This window comes from Pistacia vera, unplaced genomic scaffold (assembly GCF_008641045.1).
Source record: "Pistacia vera cultivar Batoury unplaced genomic scaffold, PisVer_v2 Contig498, whole genome shotgun sequence".
In the NCBI taxonomy this organism is placed as follows: domain Eukaryota; kingdom Viridiplantae; phylum Streptophyta; class Magnoliopsida; order Sapindales; family Anacardiaceae; genus Pistacia; species Pistacia vera.
The window spans coordinates 930062-947634 of NW_022196332.1; the positions used below are offsets into that span (position 1 = coordinate 930062).

Sequence of the window (17573 nt, forward strand, 5' to 3'; positions counted from 1 at the left end):
ATGTCATTAACTCTACTTTATTTGATTTTGCTACTTCCTAAGTTAGGTACGAATATGCATGGATTAAATATTGTTACTTATGCATCATGATGGTGTTCTTGATATGACTTGAGATGATGGTGTTCTTGATATGACTTTAGTGTAGTGTTTGTTTGAATTAGTTTGCCTGAGGACGTGCAAAAGCTAAGTGCAGGGGAATTTGATGGGAATGCAAAATGTTATATTTACCCCCCTTAATGTTTAGTCTTTTATACGTATTTGTTGCCTAATTGTACTCATTATTATTCTATTTTGATTTAGGATGCAAATGGAGGCGTTAATTGCAAAACGGAACTAATTAGGTAAATTCGGACAGTTTCGACACTGCATCGTAATCTGGGCATAACTCTCTCATCTGAAGTCCGATTGAGATTATTCAAAATGCTGTGGAACACTAAGAAAGAGATCTACATCGTTCATGTTTTGATTTTGGAGAGATATGGTGTGTTGTCATAGGCACCCAGAATTAAATCCTTTCGAACCTAACTACTGAACTGTAAATAGGGTAAGCAAGGGTCGATCCCACGAAGAGTGTCTAGCCGAATTTTCTTTGATCTAAATAAGGCTAGGGGGTTTTGAGTAAAACAAAAAACAATTTTAGCAAAAACAAAAAAAAAAAAAAAAACAATTCAATTCGAAATCAATTAATATAACGAAACTTGGTCTCCGGCAACGTCCACCATCGGAACCTTATAACTGATCATTGATGCAAAAGTATATCAATTCTTACTCTGAATATTCACCGTTGGAATTATTTTCCTCTCTCTCCTTAATTGTAATTAATTAGGCAACAAACGTTCTTAATTAATCTTACCACTAAACAACCCTAGACAAGCGCTCAAGATTTAATCTAGTGGCATCCTTAAGAATTAGAGAGATCGATGAAGCTAAACAACACAAACTCAAGCGGTTGTATTTAATTTAGTTGAATGTTCTTCTTAAGATTACTAATTCCTGACGCAGCAAATTATTAACCCTAATTGCTTCACAAGTTAAAGGGATCAAACAATTACGGATTTGATATCTAACTTAGCAGTAGATTGTAACAAATAATAACCTAGTAGGCCTCCTAGCAATTAAATGCATCAATCACGAAAATATGCACAGAATAACATCCAATACTCAAAGCATAAGATTGAACACTGAAATAAAACGGATTAGATCTCACAGTTATTGATTCCGAGGTCTCCGTTTCCTTCGACTAAGTTATAAAAATTAGCCTCTCATGGCCATCACGAAATTACAGAGGAAAAGTTACCGAGAGAACAAGAGAGAGGCGTCTTTGATATCTTCCCAAAACCTAATCTGCTCCCCTTCACAAAAATCCAATTTAAGTATTTGAATCCCACTAAATCTCCTAAAAGAAATATTCTAATATCCTAAAATCACTTATCCTAATCTAATTCTCATTTAATTGAAAATACAATAAAGTCCTAAAATAAAAATAGGAAAGTGATGTGTCCAGCTGTACTTCAGATCTTCCAATAATAAACTGCTCAATTGATTTGCATGACAAGGCAAAATGTTCCAGAACATCGGCAGTGCAGATGTGTTAACTTTAAGCCCGATTACTACCTTGATGCAGCGAGTATCTCTCCAAACTCAAAACATTAACGTTGTAGATCTCTTTCTTAGAATTCCACAACATTTTGAATCACCTAAATCGGAGCTCGGATGAGAGAGTTATGCCCAAAATACAAAACAATGTCAAAACTGTCTGAATTCACTTAATTAGTTCCGTTTTGCAATTAACGCTCCCATTTGTTTCCTAAGTCAAAGTAGAATAATAATCAGTACATTTTAGGCAGCAAATAGGTATAAAAGACTAGGCATTAAGGGGGCTAAATGTGACATTTTGCATTCTCATCAAGATACTCGCTGCATCAAGGTGGTAATCAGGCTTGAAGTTGATGCATCTGCACTGCCGACGTTCTAGAACATTTTGCCTTGTCATGCAAATCAATTGGGCAGTTTATTATTGGAAGATTTGAAGACATGTGGCACGCAAGTTACAGCTCAGAATCACCACTTTCCTATTTTATTTTAGGAATTTATCTTATTTTCAATTAATTAGAATCAAATTAGGATTAATGTTATTTTAGGATATTAGAATATTTCTTTTAGGAGATTTAGTGGAATTCAAATACTTAAACTGGATATTTTTTTTAAGGTGATCAGATTAGGTTTTTGGGAGACACACACGCCTCTCTCTGGTCTTCTCTATAACTTTTCCTTTGGAATTTTCGTGATGGCCATGAGAGGCTAATTTTATAACTTGGTCGAAGGAAAGGGAGACCTCGGAATCAATAACTGTGAGATCTAATCCGTTTTATTTCAGTGTTCAATTTTATGCTTTGAGTATTGGATGTTATTTTGTGCATATTTTTGTGATTGATGCATTTAATTACTAGGAGACCTACTAGTGTATTATTTGTAGCAATCTACTGTTAAGTTTGATATCAAATCCGTAATTGTTTGATCCCTCTAACTTATGAAGCAATTAGGGTTAATAATTTGTTGCGTCAGGAACTAGTAATCTTAAGAAGAACATTCAACTAAATTAAATACAACCGCTTGAGTTTGTGTTGTTTAGCTTCATCGATCTCTCTAATTCTTAAGGTTGCCACTAGATTAAATCTTGAGCACTTGTCTAGGTTTGTTTAGTGGTAAGATTAATTAAGATCGCTTGTTTCCTAATTAATTAGAATTAAGGAGAGATACGAAAATAGTTCCAACGGTGAATATTCGAAGTAAGAATTGATTTACTTTTGCATCAATGATCAATGGTAAGATTCCGATGGTGGATGTTGACGGAGACCAAGTTTCGTTATATTAATTGATTTCAAATTGAATTGTTTTTGCTAATATTGTTTTCTGTTTTACTCAAACCCCCCCAGCCTTATTCATATCATTGAAAATTCAGCTAGACACTTTTCGTGGGATCAACCCTTGCTTACCCTATTTACAGTTCAGTAGTTAGGTTAGGAAGGATTTTAATCTTGGTTGCCTACGACAGCACACCAATCCCTCTCCAGTACCAACAGGTCCTCTCTTTACCATGGAGCCTGTCACTGACACTCAGTTATCTCCAGATCCTTCAGACAATACATCATATTCTCTCTCAGATGCTTCACTCACTCCTGAGTCTTCTCCATCTATCGATGACTCCTCTCCTACATCTCCTCTTGTGGCACCTAAACCTACCCAACAGCGGTCTACACGCTCCACTCGACCTCCCATTTGGACTGCTGATTATCTATGTCCTACCATACAAGCCATTTCAGGTACTCCTTATGCAACTCACAATTATGTCAGTTATGACTAGTTCTCTCCTACCAACAGGATTTGTGTTAGTCAGATCTCTGACAGCCATAAGCCCTCTAGTTACACTAGCGCTGTCCAATATGAACATTGGTGGCCCAAAACCATACATGGGATCTTGTCCCTCATCATCCACACAGAAATCCTATTGGTTGTAAATAGGTTTACAAGATCAAGCATCGAGCAGATGGTTCCATTGAACGATACAAAGCTCGCCTTGTGGCCAAAGGCTTCACTCAACGAGAAGACTTTGACTATCAGGACACTTTTTCTCCCGTTGCCAAACATGCCACCATTCGAGCCTTCCTTTCCTTTGCTGCCATTCGAGATTGGTCTCTCCACCAAATAGATGTCCATAATGCCTTTCTTCATGGTGATTTACATGAACAGATTTATATGGATCTACCTCTGGGAATTCGTCGATAAGGGGAGAATATTGTATGTCGTCTGCGAAAGTCCCTCCATGGTCTGAAACAAGCATCTCGACAATGGAACACAAAATTCACAAAAGCTCTTGTTGGCATAGGGTTTATTCAATCCAAACATGACTATTAACTATTCTCTTGGAAAAGAGGTAACTCATTTATCGCCCTTATTATCTATGTGGATGACATCCTAATCATAGGAAATGATGACGTGGCAATCAAGGCTCTAAAAGAGCATTTACATAGACATTTCCGCATAAAAGATTTGGGGGAGCTAAATTATTTCTTGGGAATTGAGATTGCAAGATCTGCGATAGGGATATCCTTTAGTCAACGAAAATATGTACTTGAGCTTGTATCAGACTCAAGATTATCTGCATGCAAACCAAGTGCCATACTCGTTGAATAAAATACCAAGCTCACCACATAGCAATATGACAATGCAACTTTAGTCTCAAACAATGATCCACCGCTAAAAGATCCATCAATTTATCAGAGACTTGTGGGACGATTAATCTATCTCACCATGACGCATCCAGACATCAGCTATGCTATCCACATCCTTAGTCAATTCATGCATGGACCGAAGCAATCCCATATGGATGTTGCAACAAAGGTACTCAAATATTTAAAGGGGTGCCCTAGCTTGGGACTTCTTTTACCTCGGAATGGAAATCTAAATATGGCGGCATATTATGACTCTGATTGGGCTACATGTCCAATGACAAGAAAATCTCTTACTGGTTTCTATATAAAGCTTGGTGGACCTCTGATCTCTTGGAAAACAAAAAAACAGTCAATAATATCCCTTTCCTCTGTAGAAGCAGAATATAGAGCTATGGCAAAAGCCACGTGTGAAATCATTTGGATTCTCGGGTTATTAAAGGATTTATGAGCTGAAGTAAGAAAATCGATCGTCTTGTACTATGACAATAAGGCCGCAAATGACATAGCAACAAATCCTGTTTTCCTTGAAAGGACAAAGCACATTGATATTGACTGCCACTTCGTCTGGGATAAAATTTAGGAAGGGGTAATCAAGACAATGCATATTTGCACCTCAGAACAACCAGTGGATATCTTTACAAAACCATTATGTAGTCGACAACATTCATATTTGCTTGGCAAGCTCGGTGTTTTCGACATTTACAAACCACTAGCTTGAAGGGGAGTGATGTAATTTGGAAAGCAATTATTACGCATTTAAAAAATGGCAAGCTGGGATTAAGGCTTGATATTCTAAATTATTCTTCATTAATAGGTTGATTACATGTAATCTCACCATTAAGGTGTAATATTGTATTACCTTATTTATACTCTAAAACATTGTATAAATTGAACTCTGTATAATCATGCAATACTCAATACAAAGAATTCAATTGAATTACTCTCTTTCTCTTCTTTTAGGCATACTCCTAGCAACATATTGCTTCTCTTGCCTCTCTCTCTGATCAGCTTCTGACAAAGTGCTTTTTCCCACTATTTAGTCACTTGAGCAAAGACAACATTAATTTTAAAGTCCAGTTTATGAGGATTCTAGATTCACCAAAGTTGTAACCAATGGTACATTTTTTGTACTGGAGAAATTGCTTTTTTCAGTGCGTATTGGTGTTATGATGTTTGTTTGTTTTTTGCTGGAATAAGGCTGACATTGATCAGGTTTGTTCATTCCAAGCAAGAGCCATTACTTCAATACAAGATTTGTTTGTTTAAAGGTTGAAGTTTCGCCGTGCAACATAAATCTGAGTGCCCTTTTGCCCCATCAAAGCCGATCTTGGTGGATTGCCCAAATCAAGTGCAGCTCTTGCTTCTTAAATTTGTTCATTTATTCTCTTAGATGGGCATACAAATGAAGTGATATGCTCTTCCATAAAATGATTGTATCACATTATTCATACGCTCGTTTAACAGTATCATAAAGACCACATCATATGTGCACTTATTCAATATCAACAAAAAACAAGTGCCTTAGTATATAAAGGAAACGGAAAATGAAACATAATTCATAGATCAATTCAATTAAACCCTCTCAAGCACTTGCTTAAAAAAAAGGAGGAATCTCATACAAATACCATGGAATAACGTTTAATCTAAATCATGGGGATTATGTAAATATTCCATTTCAAAAATATAAAGTGAAACAATTAGGTCTTTTTTGAAGATTGGTACTAATTCAAGATCTAGCATGTACAAAGTGAAAACCTCATTCTCGATTTTGTGAGAATTCTTAGGAAAGCATCCAACATAATCATGAAGAGTTTTAAGTGAAACAAACATAATCATATGAGACATGGATATTCATTAAAACAGACAATAAAAATGAATATACATGCACGAAAATTTTAATCAACCAAGCATACAAATGATATTCTTCATATTCTTCCTCAGATATTTTCCAGACCAAAGACATTTTTTCACATTTTCCACAAGCATGAGATGCAAGGCCATTACTTTTTCATCCTCAAACAGGTATCGTTGGTCATAATTGTGTTTACAGAAAGATATTAAGGTAAAACGTTTTTTTTTTATAAGAAAGAGAAGTTTGTCAATTATTGTGCTATTCTAGTTAACATGTAACATGTAACACAGGAACAAACCTCACTTCTCAAGGAGCATTTCTATGAACTCATTATTTGACTTCAGCTTCTCATCTTCCACTTCCCCAGATTTTGGATTTGTCGAGGGCACACCAAGTGGTCTGACATTCCTTGGCATTGCAAATGTGTTCCTCCCTTTCAACTGAATGTTACCACAACTTTTATTAATAGCACGGACTACCTGAAAGTTTGATTACTACTTTCTACTGCCATTTAACACAAAGGAGTAAGAAAGTAAAATGTAGAAGTGGGAAACACAAACATACAAACATCTATAGACTGCATTGCACACACAAACACACACACACACACAATAACAAAGATAAAACCTAATTCCACTTAGCCTACCATGTTCTCCAGAGGCCCCATGACCAGCAGAATCCTTTCTCTTTTGCTTTGGATTTAATCTTGCAATGCTTATCTTCTTCCCAAGAAACATTTGTTTGTTCTTTCCTATAGCTGTAGTAAGGTGCGCATCATTAGCAAAATCCACATCTGCCAGGCCCTTCAAAAATCGACCAGAGGATATTATAAATTAGTATGCAACGGTTCCAGACATAAGGCAAGCTGGAATATGGGTAAACCTATATGGGACTATGGTTGAGTCTCCTAAGCATATCACTTGCTATCAAAATGAAAAAATATGCTTTTAGACAATTAGACTCTTTATACATAGAAAATTAAGTAATTTTACCATAATTATGGAATTTAACATTTTGCAGGTTTATTTGAGACTACGTAATTGTCTTTGGCAAGGACATTCATCTTAAAACCAAAACCGTAAGAACTAAATGATTTATTGACAGCATGAAAAGAACAAATCAAATTGGAGTTTCAGTGAGCACCCTTGAGAAATTTGATCAAAGAGAATTGACTGCATTTAGCATTTTCTATCTCCCCGAAGCATCAGCCATGCTGATCTCCCAGTCTCATTAAAATTAGTTTCTTAGGGCTACTTTCTATTGTACAATCCACATTATGCATACATATGTTGAAGTTTAAAGGCCAGGCAATGTTAAATAAGGATTTGACTGTAAGACTGATGTGCACATGGAAGGTCCAGCGGATAGCTTCCTCTTTTTCATTTGAAGCATAATGCACAAAGAACATTAACAAATAATGAATGAAAGAAAGAGAGTCATACCCTTGACTTTCCGATGAACTTCTCCTGCAGAATTCGAACAGATTAAACCCCACCAACATTGCTAAAGAATTTTTTCAGATCTTCAGAAGTTGCTTGAAAAAAATTTAAAACTATCAGAATTATCTCTTTGTATTTGCCTATCTAGCATTAAAAAACAATAAAAAGAAATCTCTCTCTAAAGTGCGAGAGAATCTTTACTTGCCCTGAATTAAGGTTTGATAAAAATGCAGTACACTCGTCAGTGTATACTTTGGCTCTTCCAATGGTGGTGTCTTTAATGTACTGGTCATTTGGATGCTCTTCAAACTTGGGTTTTGCTTCTTCTACTTCATTTTCTTTAGCTAAGTTCTGTGCTCATCCCTTTTCTTTCCCATGCACTTTGTTTGGGATTTGGGTAGTATTTTTCTGCCATTTAGCTGGAGATTGTTCGTCAGTCATGTTTGAATCTGTTTTACTCTTTCCATTAACACTTTTCTTATGCAACTTCTCTTTCTGATCTATTAGTTCAAGAACATATTTGGCTTCCTACTGTAACCTAAATAGTTGCAGCTCTTCCAAGCGGGGTGTAATATGAGAAAGGGAACAAAGACAAGCATCTTTACGCATTGAGTTAAAATAGCAAGGTGATTTGGTCATTTTGCTTAATAGGCATGACTCGCATACCTCATAAGACTGGAAGTCATATGGGTCCAAAACTTTATCTTGTTGGAGCTTTGCAATGCGAGTTTGATCCTAATCTGCAATGTCAAGGATACGTTTGGTTTAGATCACCATATTTGGCTTTCTTGGTTTCTAGATTAAGAACTTCCTTACTACTTAGTTCTAGAACATATAAACCATTATGTAAATAAGCAATTCTGTAAAGCATACCATTTAAATTAAAAGACATCAATCCATTACCAATAGTAAAATGGTATATTTGTTCATCCAAAATGGATATAGAAATAAATTTATTCTTTGAAAGTGTTGGAACATAATAACAATTTAATAGTTCTAAAACTAGGCCCGTATGCAAAGATAAATAATAAGTTCCTAAGGCTAATGCAGCAACACGCGTTTCATTCCCAACTCATAGGTCCATCTCTCCTTTGGTGAGCAATCTACTCTACTTTAGTCCCTACACATTAGTACAAATTGGAAAACCATATCTAGAGTCTATGAACCAAGATGTAATAGAAGATAGACTGATCTCAATCATAAACATACTTGTTGAAGAAGATGTTGACTTCCTTTTGTTTGCTACGAAGGCCTTAAAGTGTTTCCTCTAGTGGCCTGACTTTCTACAATAGAAGCAAACAACCTTCCCATCCTTACTAATGCCACCAATAGACTTTAGAGCATCTTGGGACTTAGGACTTGGGCTTTGGTTTGGGCTTGGCCTTAGCCTTACCCTTGCCTTTGCCCTTCCCTTACCAGTGTCAACAGCAACTAATAAAATTGGTTTAAACTTCTTAATGTCTTGTTCTACAGTCCTAAGCATAGTTAAGAACTCATAATGGGTTTTCATCATTATACATCGAAATTCATTATGAATGGTGCAAACGAATCAGGCAAAGACTGCAAAATCAAGTCAATTTACAAATCAGCATCTATGCCAAAACCCAAAGTCTCAAGTTTCTCAATGTACCCAATTATCTTGAGTACATGAGGACCAACTGGGGCACCCTCTAATAATCAACTCCTAGACAAAGTCTTTGATACCTCATATCTCTCATGACAAGCTTGTTCTTGGAAAAGCTCCTTGATATGATAAAATAATCGCATTAGCATCCATCTTTTCATGTTGCTTCTGTAATTCAAGTTTCATCAATGTTAGTATAATACATTGAGTAGTATTATTTTTGGTAAGTATCCTTGACTTCCTGAATGGCATTAGGACCCGACTCAGTTGGATAAGGCTCATGATGATATATAGTTTCTTTTCTAACTTCAGTACAATCCTTAGATTTTGATACCAATCCGTGAAATTTGTACCAGCCAACATGTTTTCTTTCTTGATTATTGATTGTAATGAAAGGTTATTGTTGCTCATTTTAGTATAAATCTACAAGTGCAAAATAAATAAAGTTAATATCATGTTTATTTTAATTTATTTAATTAGGACTTTAATTAAATTAAACACTCCTACTATTTTACTCAAGCTAATAGCCTTCTCTATTAAACTGGGGAAGACCTGTTGGTCTTCCTAGTGGGTCGAGATCGCATCAACTTCATTTTTAAACCTCCACTGAGGCAAACAAACCAAAATGGATTGATTAGATAGGTCAACAAACTTGATTTACACCAATCAGCGGCACCAACCAACGACCTCAAATGTAAGTCATATCAACAAACCAATTACACAATTCAATGGCACCAACCGTTGTCCTCAAGTGTAATTCTTGGATTAGTAGAGTGGACACTACTTGCCCCACATACACCAAGTTGAACAAGCAAAATATGTTACTTAAGTCGAACCCATAACTATTAAGGAAAAACTCCAGTGAATCTTAATCTCCCATTGGTTGAAGTGTACCTTTTATTGAGGCAAACAAGGTCACGACGAACAGTGGTTTGATTAAGACCATAGTAATGGAAGGCATCGGGTTATTATTTCGACTTAATATCATTTAATTGAGGGGCTTTTATTAGGTCTCACCATTTGTTTTTTTAATCATGTCAATAAAATATTCACCCTTGGCATGCATACTAAGCATATATAAAATGTGTTGATACATGGCCTAACTAAAACCGATATCCTTAAGCCTAGAAAGATCGGCGAGTCAACCTAAGGTCAAATGCAAAACATCTTGAGTCTTCAGGCTTGCTTGCAACTCCATCGCTCCATTGCATCATCATCACGTACATTACAATATTTCAAAATTAAATTAAACCTAATCTATTTTTACATAATGAAATCAGAAACCTCAAGTACATTCCAGGGGAGTGAGATGAGAGAATGAATTTACATAGAGAAGATAGAGAGAGGCAACACACGCGGACCCTATTTTATTTAAAAATATTACAACCCAAAAATAAAATGCATTATCAAACATCATAGGTTTGAGGCTAATGTATCGAGCACCATGCAATTTCATACACTAGAACATTGCATTCAATCAATCAAAAACATATTTTGATTTGGTCTGTAAAATATTGTTTACCCCCTCATAATTTGTAGATTTGATAGGTCCAATAGTTTTTAAACTTTGCAGTTTAATCCCTGTTCATGGACGTCAATAATTGGGCCACCAGATTATCTCTTATGTGCTAGGACACATTGTCAACCATCATGCAAACTTACGTGCGTCAATCATCAACCCAAAATTTTGGTCCACATGTGCCATTACGCAGGCTGCTCGTAAAAGCTCTCGTGCGCAACAACAACGCACGTGGGCAGCAACTATTTTATTACTTTAAGATGTGTCCTTGCGTATGGCACAAATAGCAAGTCAATTGACTCACTATATTCTCAAAAATCCACAATTTACGAGCACACAGTCTGACCACATGCATTAACATGCAGTCAAACTGGTTGCTCGTAAATTGAGCAAAACCCTTTTGCTGCATGAGCAGAAAAACCCGTGCAGCCAGTTCCGATCAACCTTGTCACATGCAACGCCACGTGGATGGCGTCCCCAAACCTGTTCGCTCGCTACAACACGCGAGGGAGCAAGTTTACGCGGACAGCCTGCTTGCTGCCGCAAGCGGGACTGCTGTGCACAACAATGTGGACAATCTCATCTCCTCACTTTAGTGACGATGTTAAATTGTCTAATTATATAATGACTTGTATTTGCCATATATATGTCAAAATCTCTTTCATCCAAGTGTTGGCATTATTCAAGAATAACCATCCGTTATCATTCTTAACAAGCACCACCACTCCAGGCAAATTTGAAATCTTGTTCTATTGAACTATCTCACCCCGTTAGTAACATGGGGTCGTGATACTGTCTCATGTATACTCCTAAATAAGATTGCGAACGTCAAGGAGTCGTGCTTTTCGTTGGGGGATGCTGCTGAGAAAGAAAAGGAACTTCCACCACTGTCCCAACAATGTTCTCTCTCACAATGACCGTCTCTCCTAAAGCAACTTGCTTCTTAATGTAGCCTAAACCAAAATGATCAGACTCTTTTCTTCCGTCAGTTTCCCCACCTGCACATAATTCATGTTATATGTTATTAACAAGGAGGTTGTGAAAAATCTACAAAATGGAGAAATAGCTAAAATGTGACCATGCCAGAGAAATATTTCACAAATTTGTATATAATTTTCTCTACGTTGAAAGGTAGATGACAAGGAAATGAATTCTACCTTTTTCCCATCAACCATTATTGCGCTGTCAGGCTCTACTGGTGCTGAGAGGCAAATTCCCCATAATCTCTGCTTAACTCCGTATGTTATGAGCTTAGAAACGGTCTCTTGTCCCTTATAACATCCTGAGATTGTTTAAGAGTCAGGTCAAACTTCTTTTTATCTTGCTAAATGTATGTTCAGTAAAAAATGATACCTTTGTTTAGAGAAACTGAGTTCCAGAGACCAGCCTCCAGAATATTGAATTCATTAGTAAGCTCCTTTCCAGGTGTTGGCCTCCCTGCAAAAAGCAAGAAAATTGTCATCACAATGCCTTTCTTAAAATGCAAACTAAATGTTGTTTGGTTGAGAACAGATACAAATTTTCGAACATGAACAACCATCTAAACTGAAAAGCAACTTGCTTCCAAGCTTTTTGTACCATTTAAGTTTCCCCCATGATTTAGGCAACAACTAAAAATGCTGAAGAAGCTAAATCTTTTATCATCATATTATTGTCCAAGCAATCAGCAAAGACTTTAAATGCATTACTCGAAGATAAGTAACAGTACCGAATGATTAACTTGAACTCTTGTAATTAGGGAATAACAATAGTTTGTTTGTTTCTCTTTTTTTTTTTCCTTGTTTTTCTTTTCTTTTTTTCTATGGTTTAAAAACTTAAATGATTCCGTTAATTCATTTGCACTTGAACTTTTTAAGCTAGATTAACCAAGAATTTTGATTTAACAGTGTTTGAGGCTGAAGTTTTATTCTCTTGAACAAGAACATGCAAGAGAGGATGTTGTATAGTTTGAATTGCAACGAGACCTTGTAAAAACAACCAATATTTATTCTCTTCCATTTGATCCTACTGGTTAATTTGCTTCACGTAAAGTAACAATAAAGCTAAAAGTTCACTGGAAAGCTAAAATAACAGTAGGCAATAACAAAGAGATTTAAAGTTCAACTGCATCTATTAAACAATTATTTCAGATGTGAAACTTGAAAACTTTCAAACATCAAATGCGAGGAAGATTTTGGAAATGTTTTAAGTAAAACAAATCTGCAAAAAAGAAAAAAGAAATGGCAAGTCAAACCAAGAAGTCAAGAATTAATCACCTTGAATAACCCTTAGTTTTTCCCAGGCATTAGAACCCATCAGAATAGTACCAAGAGATAAAAGAATGCCATTCACCTGAAATGGGAAAAAAAGTTCTTTTCATATTTCATTGCATCAAAAAATCTCATGTTATTGTTCCAAATTTACAAAACTACATGTACTATTCAAATTTCATCTTATTGCCAATTTGAGGATTTCCTGCATTCAACATTAGATTTTAGATTGCAAATTGCTTTATATTGAGGAATATTCATTCTTTTAGGTGGCTCTAGATTTTGGAGAGTTATGATTTATATTTTACACATGACTTCCATGATTGATTATTATTTCGTGAATAAAAACCTGTTGGGATTTTATTCCTAAAGCATGTCTAAAATCATGAGATGTGTTAATGTTTGAATGATTGAAAAAAAGAATTTATCTTTTCAAATCCCTATGTAGAAATTAATTGATTGAGCATTACGAAGTTCATTAGCAGTAAGTTTACAAATCTAGTTTAAAAGCATCTTGCAGTTAAAAATCTAGAAGACCATTCACTCTTACACTATAATGTCGATGTGTGCCATATGCCTGTCCAACAAGATCACTGAGGTTCAAACTGCTCATTACCTGTTTGCACACCACAACTAGGTCAATGTCATCATCACGAAATCTCTATCTCAATGACAAATCCAGGAAAGAAAAATAATCATTTATCAAAAATATACTTACTGTGTTGCTTTTAGGTCCCAATAGAATGAATAAGGAAGTTTGCTTGGTGATGTCTTGAATTTCTACCTTGTCAGCAAAAAATATGAACCTAAAACACCGGGAAGAAACAGGAAATTTTACACGAAGAAAAGTTTTAACTTAATATTTTTAAATTAGTGCCAATCAAGCTGGCATACTATGTAAAAACAAGAAGAGAGGCAATTTATTAGGTAATTTTCTTCAACTTTGTGTTCTTTTGATAAAGAACAAAGACAAGGCTGGCAGACTAAGGATATCTGCCAGCATAGAAAATTAATTAGTAAATCTGGAGGAAATAGAACACATACTTATTGAGCATGTCACTTATGCTTCCACAGGTCAGCGGTGAGACCACCAACATGATAGAATTTTTCTATGAATGCCATAGAAATCCTAATGAGTTGACAAAACTATATTGAATTATTAAACAGCAGAAAAAGAAAGCTTTATAGGAGAAACATGATGAAAGAGATTACCATGAACCAAGCATGAGCAATATCTATTGTCCGAGCTGTTGGTGTAATAAAAACAGTGTCACATCCCTACGGATTTCAATCGAATAAATCCCATCAATTAACCCCATATGACTGCATTAAAAAATAAATATACAAAATGATGTTTGTGTTTCTTTTTTTTTTTTTTAACAGAATCAAACAGAAGGACATGTAATCAAACTTACTTGTCTTTCTCGAAGATTTTCAAAATTTGCAGTGCTTTGATTGTGAAGTAACTGAATACGATCATCTCCACTGACTTCAAGATAATTGAACCCATATTTGACAATGTAAACAAACATTAGAGCAGCATTCATAGAAAACCTTAAATATTTGCAAACCTCTTTTAAATAAATTGGACTCTCAATAACCAAAGAATAAACACACCAGAAATAACAATTAACTGTAAAAGTCCATACATTAATATAAAAAGTAAAAAATATAGGAACACCTAAAATATATAAAACAAAAAAGTAAAAAATAGAGGAGCAGCCTTTTGAGTAATAGAGACGAAGACCTTGGCTGATGTAAGCCAATATCACCTAATTTGTCTGATAATCATACAGACTACTGTGTTTACAGCAGCAAACAGCTGTTTATGCTACTGAAAAGTGAAACATGATGCAATGCAAATCCAAGCTTCAAACCATTAAATTAAAACTTTTCATTCAAGACTTAAAGACAATTAAAAATACTATTTATTTAAGAGAGAGAGAGAATCATCATTTTGAAGACCACTCAAAATATACACTAGTGTCATAGGCCAAAACTTCATGGCACAATTATAAAACTAAAATGAAAATAACATGCTCATTAGTTTTGGAAAGAAAACTTTCAACGATAGTGAACTAAATGCCCCACCTGTCAAGAAATTTCTGAAAGTGTTCAGAAGAACAAAGAATATGATACATGTATGGCTAAAGTACCAGGGAAGAATGTACCTCTTATCCTTCCAAAATGTGAAAGATCCACCACCTAGGTCATTATTCAAAGATGAATCAATAATGGCAATGGTTATCTACTCGTTACAGAATTTTTTGAAAAATAAACACCATAAATTCTGACAAGCCCATAAAACAAATTAATAACAAAGTTTAGTCAAATTGAACATGATCAACAGAGATAATATCAATTAGAGGCATGACATCAACTCAATATCTGAAGTTAACAAGGAATTGTTCATTTCACCATCATAGGGACATTATTCTTGCCAACTCGTCTCCAAACCTCCTGGCTTGTCATCTAGCTTACATAACCAAAACCAAAAGCAACTCTCAGGAAAAATACAACTCAACCTAAAATCTGATATCAATTTGTCCCTATGCATAATCAATTTCCTACTTACCATCTTTTGCATTCAATTCACATTTATACAAAAAATTACATTGCACTCAGCATATCACTTGAGTAACAAAAATGTAAATGCAGAAGTCCAAAAGACATGCTTTCAAACCTAAGCCACATACCCAAAAATTTTCCTATATAGCAATTAAATTCAAACACACAAAAATAAAATTAAATTAAAGTAAAATATATAAAACTTGAGCTAATATACTTGAACGGGCTTCAAATGTAATAAATTCAACTAGTTCAAAGTAAAATATAAACATTCTCAATAAACACTCACTGCAACCCCATTTTCAACTGCATCCAGAGATTCATCATCATTGCCGAATGTTTCAACAATCCCATTTTCCGAAACCCCTGCCCCTGCACTCTTCACTTTGTCCTGCAAAGAACCCATCTGGCAACTCTCTTGTTTTCATGTTTTTGTTTAATTAAAAAAAAAAAAGGGTTTTCAGTGAATCTTATTAGGAGGTCGTGATCAATTGGAGGAGGCGAGAGATTGAAAGGCAAGGCCGCAATTGGCTGAAAACTTGTGCTTTTTAATGAGAGCGTAGTAGTGTTCTTCGTCTTGTTCTTGCTCTCCTGATGATGAATGAAACTGGTGCCGTTTAGGAAATTGCGAGATGATAGCGAGCGCAGATGAGTTGAGAAAGGTCTTGCTGGTGCTGTTGTTGCCATTGCCGGATTTTTGGGATGGCGGAATATACTGAGGAAGTGGATATTGAGGAATTTTTTAGGACTTACTTTTAGTTAGAGTTACCATAAACCCCCTGAGGTATGAAATAATAAAAACATCTCCATGAGGTTTTTGAAATAACAAACATTCTCCCACCGTTAATAAATCAATAGTGAGCTGATACTAAACTTTACAATATTGTAAGTGAAGATAACCAAATTACCCTCTCACAGATTATTTTTAACATTTAAAACTTAGTAGTAGGAGAAATTCTATTATTTTCAAAACTTCCAAGGGATTTTACTATTTCATCATACATCAGGGAATTAGTGTATTAACTCTTTTAATTATCACAAATATGAAAAGAAAGGAAAAAAAAAATTCTGATTATTGTCACGTTTTAGTTTAGGGTATTGACTCCAAAAATTAAGTATTGAATTTGTATATGATGCTTTCGTTTTCAAAATACCAATAAAAAGTTTTAATGTGATCTATGTGGCGAACAATTATGATCAATGGTTTTGTTGCTATTTGCTGATACCTGTGCCGAACCATTTTTATCATAATGTTGTTGACGATTGTACTCTATAATTGTAGTCAATTGTCGAACCATTATGTTTAATTATAAGAGTTGAGATGCAAAGCTATTTAGATTGTACAATAAAATTACAATAGACCATCTGTCAACATTATCCATTTAACAATTGTAATATTGTAGTGTCCTTTTTAGTTAATACTATATGAAAAGTTTATTTCATGTTGTTCATCATAATTGTTGCAAGCAAGTTGCCTACCAAAATACAATCAATAAACATATCAAATGAAGATTGTACTATAGAATTACAAGAGACCAGATGCTGAACCATTATTTATTGTACTATATAATTGTAACAGTTAGTAGTAAATTGGTCATAACTTGCTCAATCACAATTCAATGGACAAGCGGTTTGAATCTTTGGAAACTCAATAGACAAAGCTTTAATTTGATCTATTATATGCTAAATTTGGATAACTGTAAATCCACTGTCGAACCATTCATTTTATCATCACACATATTTTGTTTTCCCATATTTCTCGGTTTCCAATTAACAGTCAGTAGTAAATTAACTATAACTTACTCAACACAAATCCAATTGATGAGCAGTTTGAATTTCTAGAAACTAGACAGACAAGGCTTTAATTTAATATATTAAAAGCTGAATTTAGATAGACCCACTGCTGAACCATTCATTTTATCATCACACACATTTCAGTTTGCCCTGTTTCTCGGTTCCACTAAATAGTTAGTAGTAAATTGGTCATAACCTGCTGAATAAAAATCCGATTGACGAGCGGTTTGAATATTTGGAAACTAGATAGACAGTAATTTGATATGTTATATGCTAAATTTTAATAACTGTAAACC

At 34.9% G+C, this 17573-nt stretch overlaps 1 protein-coding gene across 2 annotated transcripts; it reads right to left on the bottom strand.

The window, feature by feature from the left end:
* Positions 1 to 10519: 10519 nt before the first annotated feature.
* On the bottom strand, positions 10520 to 16198 carry LOC116105399 (putative transferase At1g60990, chloroplastic). Of its 2 annotated transcripts, none has more exons than XM_031391829.1 (12): positions 15958 to 16198; positions 15773 to 15874; positions 15072 to 15120; positions 14331 to 14404; positions 14128 to 14193; positions 13960 to 14024; positions 13634 to 13721; positions 13466 to 13531; positions 12922 to 12997; positions 12020 to 12103; positions 11824 to 11948; positions 10520 to 11664 (listed from the first exon to the last, which is right to left on the bottom strand). In XM_031391829.1, the coding sequence occupies exons 1-12, from the start codon at positions 16168 to 16170 to the stop codon at positions 11620 to 11622; spliced, it is 1053 nt and encodes a 350-aa protein (XP_031247689.1). In that variant the 5' UTR covers positions 16171 to 16198; the 3' UTR covers positions 10520 to 11619. The 2 variants fall into 2 exon arrangements, with proteins under 2 accessions (XP_031247689.1, XP_031247690.1); XM_031391830.1 differs by having other exon boundaries at positions 10521 to 11664; positions 15087 to 15120.
* Positions 16199 to 17573: the final 1375 nt, after the last annotated feature.